Here is a 6713-nt window from a genome sequence, read left to right as displayed (position 1 = left end):
GGGGGGGCTTGGACACCTAGTGAGGGTAACTTCATTCACACATCTTTGCAGGAAGAGCAGATGTGCTTAGTCACAACACAGTGCTCCTCCAGGAGGTGAGACACACAAGAATGCTCTCCCATTGTCCTCAGTCTGGGGACACTGCACACGTTAGTTAGTGCAGCAAAGAGGGGACACTAGGGTTTTACTCTTCCATAAGAGTTATGAGCTGAGAGCCTTAGAGATGTCCCTGACCTGAAACTGTGCCACGTCTGAAGTGCTTTTCTAAGTATCTATTTAACATGCCACACCTCCCACAAGCAGAAAGATCTCCAGGAAGACTCCTCATCAGAGTGACACCCCAGATAGAATGATCCAGCCCAAAGCAAAAGCAGAAGCAGGAAGAGCCTCAAATTCAGAGGCTGGCCTTCAGTCCAGGTGACAGGGAGAACTGAGAGAGCTAACCTTGGTGTCTCAGGCTCAATGGCAGGGTTTGGGGACAGGGCTCTATCTAGATGGTTGCAAGCTCAGGAAACCCAGCAACAAGGGCTTGTGCTGCTAGCCAGGAAAGCCATGCCTACAAAGGGTGCAAGGGACCTGAGGTCACATGGGGCAAACCAGGGTTTTNCAGAACCAGTCTTGAGNTGGGTTGCAGACTCGTTATGCCNACCCTCTCGGAGAGCTAGNCCCAGTATCCTGACTCACCTCTGCACGCCTTCGACCAGTGCAACCTCATCAGGCGAGGACGATATGTACACACAGGATTTTGCATCTGGAGATTTCTGGGGACCATCGACATCATCCCCACAATGGTCATCTTTCACTTGGACAGTGTGGCACAGGCAGATAGCCCTGAAAAACAGCTCCTCCCGTTCCTGCAGAGACAGGGAAACTGTAACTCCTCTGCCTGCCATGGGAAGAATATGAATAAGACAAGAGACTGGACAGGTCTACAGAGCAGAGGCTAAGAGGCTAAGACCTCCTGGGGTGAACTGGTTTTAGTTTGTCTCAGTGGTTGCAAAGGAGAAGCATGTGTGACTCCTTCATGCTCCAGAGTTGCCATGGCAACTCATAGAAGCGCTAACAGGCAGTGAAGACTGAAAGGGTTTTGCTCATCGAGACACTCCAAGGAACAAGCAAGGCATGGCTCTGAGCACACTTAAGAATTGCCATGTCATGGGGAAAATGGGTCACCTATATAGTTGGCACACTCACTCCTGAGCACCCCTCTCCTGTTCCTGGCCACATTACCTGCCTGGCAGTGGCTGTCTGCTACCAACCAAGGACCCTGTACTACACATGATTTAACTCCCGTTGTGTGCCTGCAGCCTGAGGCTCTATTTTAACAGCCCTGGAAGCAGAAGCTAGGAGTCCTGTGCTAGAGCTGAATTACTGGGCATGAAGTCACAATAGGCTGACCCACAGCAGCTTCCTCAGTGCTGGCTGCACCCCACAATCAGAGTCAGACGATTCTGAGGTCCCCAGAAGCGGTGTAGCACGGTGGCCAAGGGTTAGGCCTCCCTGACAACCAGTGTGGTCCATGGGAAGTGGGGTGGGAATAGGAGGGTGTGACAATGCCGGCAGGTTTCAGATGCCTGCAGGATATCTACTCCTCTGTGAGAAAACGATACCAACTGGAGTTCACATTGAAGGAGCCAGTGGTCTGACTGAACAGCTCACCTATCATTAATACTCTCTTCTGGCTCTCCCTGGGTTCCTCAGGCTCTGTAGTCATGACAACAGGTGCTAGAATCGAACCCTGACCAGGGATAGTATGATTTGAGCACTTGTGTGTGTGTGCCCTGCACATGTGTACACAAGCATAGCACATGTATACATGTATCTGTGGCGTGTGCACACATGTGCATGCACACGCAGCTTTCTCCACACATAGACTGTGTNTGTGCACGCTACTTTTAGCACATTGCCTGCTCCACTTGCCCTATTTTTTTCTTTTTGGTTTCCAGGTCAATTCTAGCAGAGGNATCACTGTCAAGACCTCCTGCCCCTTGGAAGGGGACACAGCACCACAGCGGATTCAAGCATGACCTAAAGCAGCCCACCTACTTGTACCCTCAATCATGCGGCAGAGCCACACCCTCCACCCCGAGGAGCTGCAACATACCCTTTCACAGACTCCGGGGGAAGAATCGATCATGTCAATGCCAGAAGAGTCGGGAAGGACCTGCCCATTACAGATGACATGGGGTACGTAGACATGGCCCTCAATGCAGCACTCCTTGAAGGCCATGTTGTTCTCTGTAAGGGTGCCCGTCTTGTCAGTGAAGATGTATTCCACCTGAGGGTACCACACACCCAAGTTAAGCCACATTTAGGCAGGTGAGACATCTCAGCCCAAGTCTATTACAACCCTAGTGGGACAGGAATTTCTGAGAGTCTGCCAGACAGATCACATCCAGTGTTAGGTATGAGTCCAGACAGGTGCAATTTGGGGGGGAAGAGGCCTCATGCTGGTGACAGATATGAAACAACAAAAAGTAGCCTTGAGGAACTTGTCCTCCAGGGAACCAGGGCTCCATGGGTCTGTGAAGAGCAGGATGAGGGGAGGTTCTGACTCTCCTTAAGTTGAGACAGCACAGATGGGCAAAAGAAGAACATTCTCTAGGAGTCTGAGAGGTCAAGGTTCTCAGGAGAAGAGGTTTAGAAGGCAGGATACACAGAAGGGAAAGGACAAAACACTTCAGAAAGAAGACCATGAAGTGCTGAAGACACCACCAGCTTTAGACTCTAAATGAAAGTGAGTCACAGGACATATGCCCATCGTGGACCACTGGACAGAGGAAAGGAAGGGCCAGCCATTCCCACAGCTCTGGGGTTGCTGAGATGGGTTTAGTGTAGGAATGAATGGGGGTAGGGTGTAGAGGGGACAGCCAGATCCTGTGATCTATGAAGAGTCTTCCCCAGGAACACCCTCTTATAAACCCTAACAGAAAAATGCCCTTTCCACCAAACTCAGAGCATTGCTTTATGAGACCGTATTTAAGACAAATCTGCTGTTTGAACACAAGCCCAAAGCCCATGGGAACCTCCTTCAGGTCACCCAGTCAGGGAGGGTGTGCAAGCTACATCTCTAAGGACCCAGCAGGTAGCAGATTTCTAGAGTCTGTGACTATGAGAACAAAAGATTACAATGGATATTTGTTAGGTTTTAGTTATGCCAGGCACTGGATATTACTTTGGTTATCCTTGTTTTAAACTATTACCCAGTTTAAAACAAAGNTTTAAAAGCTGTTTTTAGACAACAAATAACTATGTGTCTATATGGGTGTCTTTGTACGGGTGCGCATACATGAGTCCAGGTGCCTGTGGAAGCCACAAAAGGGTGTTGAATCTCTGGGGCTGCAGTTACAAGTGGCTGTACGTTTGCTACAAACAAATTCTGGGCTTCTGCTGACATCACAGGGGTGGAACTGACTCGGGAAATGCACAAAGCACCTGTGTAAGGTGTACTTGGAAGGCAGAGACACTGGNGGTGGGCACTTTCCATTTCACAGACAGAACTGTCTTGCTCTGCTGTGTAAACTGAGAGGCACGCTCACCCATATTCACTGGGCAGCTGTGCAAGCCATTGCTTTGTGTCTTCACCAGCTGGCTTCCACTTCAGTGGCCCAGTTTACTGAACCCAGGCTGCAACCTGCCTTGCTCAGGACAGGAAAGAGTCAAATTCTGTGAGGTTGGGAGAGATATCCTGCCCCAGAGCATCCCCTGACATTCCTTTTACAAAGCACTTCCTCAAACAGATCACATGCATCACACAGGAAGTGGCACATGACATATTCTAGAGGAATGTGTCAGAAAGTTGGTGCCTTGATAGTATGTATCCTCTTCAGTAACAAGTGCTTTCCCCACGACACATGGGGGACCTGTGCCTGTCAGTCTACAGACTGTGGACATGGTATTGCCAGGCAACCATAGGGAGACTGCAGTTCAACATGAATTATTTATTTAATCAACTGTCATTTGCCACATGTCCCTTCCCATGACATACAGCTGGGGAAAGGTCAGAGGCTNCCTTTGAGGCTGGGTGAGGGAAGGAANGAACCTTACTGGGGTATTCTTTTCCATGCAGCCATTCTGGGGTCTGCGGTCAGCAGATGTGGGTGCATATCAGCCCTATCTTATACTCTGTGGGACCCTGTGGCCTCATACAGGGCATCAGCTATGTGCATCAGCTCTGTCCTCACAGGTTAGGTCTCTGGATGGCTGTCCCAGGTGGTGTGACCATGGCCACCCATCTGCCATCTCATTCTGCACCCGTTGGGACAGGCAGGTCTCTACTTCTTATTTACTCTATGGACCACAANATCCCAGTCCTGAGCTAGCAGAGCCATGGTTCTGCAGACCGCGCATCCATTAACTCTGTAGCAGCTCACCCCAGAACACTGCCGTAGGGTTTCTGTTTGCTCGTCTACTTGCAAAATGTNATATATAAAAGAAGAAAGCAATGTCTGAGAGCAAGTGNTGGGGCAGTGGCCTCGCTGGGCTTCAACCTCGTTCAACTGCAGGACCCAGAATAAGTAAGGATTCAGTTACTCTAATCAGCTAATGCAGTCGGTTCTTCACATTGTAAAGTTGTATAAAACCACACTGACTGTTACGTAGCTTAAGTTAAAAGGATACACTCAGAGAAAAAGGGTAAAGTATCAATGCATTTCCACTGCTACTCCTGCTTCTGACTTTCACCCACTGCAGCATATCTACATGCTGAATGCGTGACCTGGATGAACTACCAGTTATCAAAGAGAACCCAGACCACGAGGCCACAGTGGATTGATGCAGGGCTAAGAACTCATGCAGTCTCTAGGAGACACTGACCTGTCCCAACTCCTCATTTAGATCAGACGTGTTGACCAGAGGCCCTTCCCCCATTTCCTCATCAAACATGTCCTCATCCCAGGTGATGAAGTAGGAGCCGAGGAACTTCTGCATCTCCACGGTGACGTACATGGATACGGGGATGATGTAATTGAAGAGGACCATGAAGGCCAGGAAGTCGGTGAAGGCCCTGAGGAACTGATAACATTGGTTACATAAGGAAGCTGTAGGTCACCAAGCAAGGACAGGAAACNTCAGAGAGCTCATCCGTTANCCCAGCCAGATGAGCAAAGACAAAGGCCTACTTGGAAACTTGTAGCTCCTTGCCTGTCATGTGTGGTTAAGGCCAAGAGTAGAATTGAATGGCTGGAGTCTCNGGAGGAACTGGGCTAGGAGCTCATACTATACACCATCAGGGATAAGGAGGGGCCATGCTAAGCAGGGAGCAATGACCATTTTTGATATTCATGATGTCCTTCTGTAAGTAACAACCTCCAAGCTCATGAGAGACGGGAGCTTCCTATACAGTGATTTTGAAGTCCCCACCGCACCCCCCTTCATCCTTGCTCTGGGATTACAGGCCTGCACAGCCATACTCAGCTCAGAATGGCTCTTCTGTACAGCTCGGTCATATCTTTGAAGTTATCAGGAGAGTGCTTGAACACAGGGCTGCATTCGCACACAGCCCCTCAGTGCTGCACACTGCCCTGCTCTGAGTTCAGAGCCTTCTGTTTATCCAGTTACCACAAAAACAGTATTTATCTTAATGGTGGCATGCTGAGTTTTGGAGATATCAAAATGATTTTGGCCCTCATAAGTTTCCTGTGAAAGGAATATTTTCTAGTCTTGTACATTCTAGTACCCAAGACAGTAGGCAGTTCACACCTGCCTACACCAGGTGCCAGTGAGGGTCCCTGTCCTAAGCTCTGGCAAGGCTCCAGCCTGCCTGAAGCAAGTTCACCTCTGTAGTTTTCTGGCATCATCTTTTTGTGACAATGGCCTAAGGGTCACTTCCTTACACAAGGGACGTGCCTCCATACCAAATTCCTCTGGCGCTCAGATTCAGTCTTCTCGTTGTACCATGGCTCATCTCGGAAGGGCTCACTCTGCCACACGTACTTCAGCACNGTGTTGATCAGGGCCTTGCTCACCAGGATGCAGAGGTACACGATCAGGAATGTGTTCATTGACCTGGACGAGAGAGCCCAGCCTTCAGAGGCCGCTCCGGTCCTTCCTCACCACAACGAACAGCACAGGGAACCCAGCAATGCCCTAGTGGGCAGTGTCCAGTCTGACCCAGTGAGACAAGACTCCAGCACATTTGCAGCTGCCACTGCCAATGCTCAGGACACCAGAGCCCCAGGAAGGGAAGAAAAGCTGCATGCTGCCAAGTGGCTGAGCTCTTTGAACCANGGGCACTCCCCTGCTTCCAGAACAGGAACAGCCAGAGCCAGCTTTGCTGACCATCAGGTACCACCAAAGGAACTTAGAACTTAGTGATCATCACTCTGGAGTGAGAGAAGGGAATTCCCAGAGAAGCACCAAAGGCTGGAAATGCCTGGGGCTGAATCAAGGTGAGGTAGATTTGGGGAAAGGTCCTGTTTCCCAGGTCTGCTGCTGAAGCCCATACAGAGCATCTTGGCTGATGAAGAGTTCTTTTCACATGTCACACGGCAGAGACAGGCCCAGGGACAGCATCCCTAGTCCCTTGCCAGCATCCCACACATGGTAACTAACTAGCAAACAGGACAACTCTGACAAGGGGCAGAGATGACACAACCTCAGACTCTACTCTGTCATAAGTCCAGTCACCATCCTGACAGTTGTCAGGACTCCATCGTCTATAGGAAAATGTTCACTCTGCTCACTGTGACCTCAGTAAATCACATTGGAACACA

The 6713-nt window shown here is 49.8% G+C and overlaps 1 protein-coding gene and 1 long non-coding RNA gene across 6 annotated transcripts in view; one reads left to right on the top strand and one right to left on the bottom strand.

Moving 5' to 3' along the window:
• Positions 1-6713, bottom strand: part of Atp11a (ATPase phospholipid transporting 11A) — a 54513-nt gene that overhangs the window by 37368 nt on the left and 10432 nt on the right. For all 5 annotated transcript variants that reach the window (XM_029480365.1, XM_029480369.1, XM_029480367.1 and 2 more), the window contains exons 7-10: positions 5856-6006; positions 4816-5013; positions 2105-2278; positions 685-854 (exon numbers count right to left, since the gene is read on the bottom strand). In XM_029480365.1, the coding sequence (XP_029336225.1) occupies positions 685-854; positions 2105-2278; positions 4816-5013; positions 5856-6006 (693 nt within the window). The remainder of the gene's footprint in view (positions 1-684; positions 855-2104; positions 2279-4815; positions 5014-5855; positions 6007-6713) is intronic.
• Positions 1325-5124, top strand: LOC115031736. Its single transcript, XR_003837391.1, has 3 exons — positions 1325-1489; positions 1947-2187; positions 4898-5124. It is a non-coding gene; the product is annotated as an uncharacterized LOC115031736 (long non-coding RNA).

The sequence above is a fragment of the Mus caroli genome, chromosome 8 (assembly GCF_900094665.2).
Source record: "Mus caroli chromosome 8, CAROLI_EIJ_v1.1, whole genome shotgun sequence".
Lineage (NCBI taxonomy): Eukaryota > Metazoa > Chordata > Mammalia > Rodentia > Muridae > Mus > Mus caroli.
This window is presented reverse-complemented; position numbering and strand designations above follow the sequence as displayed.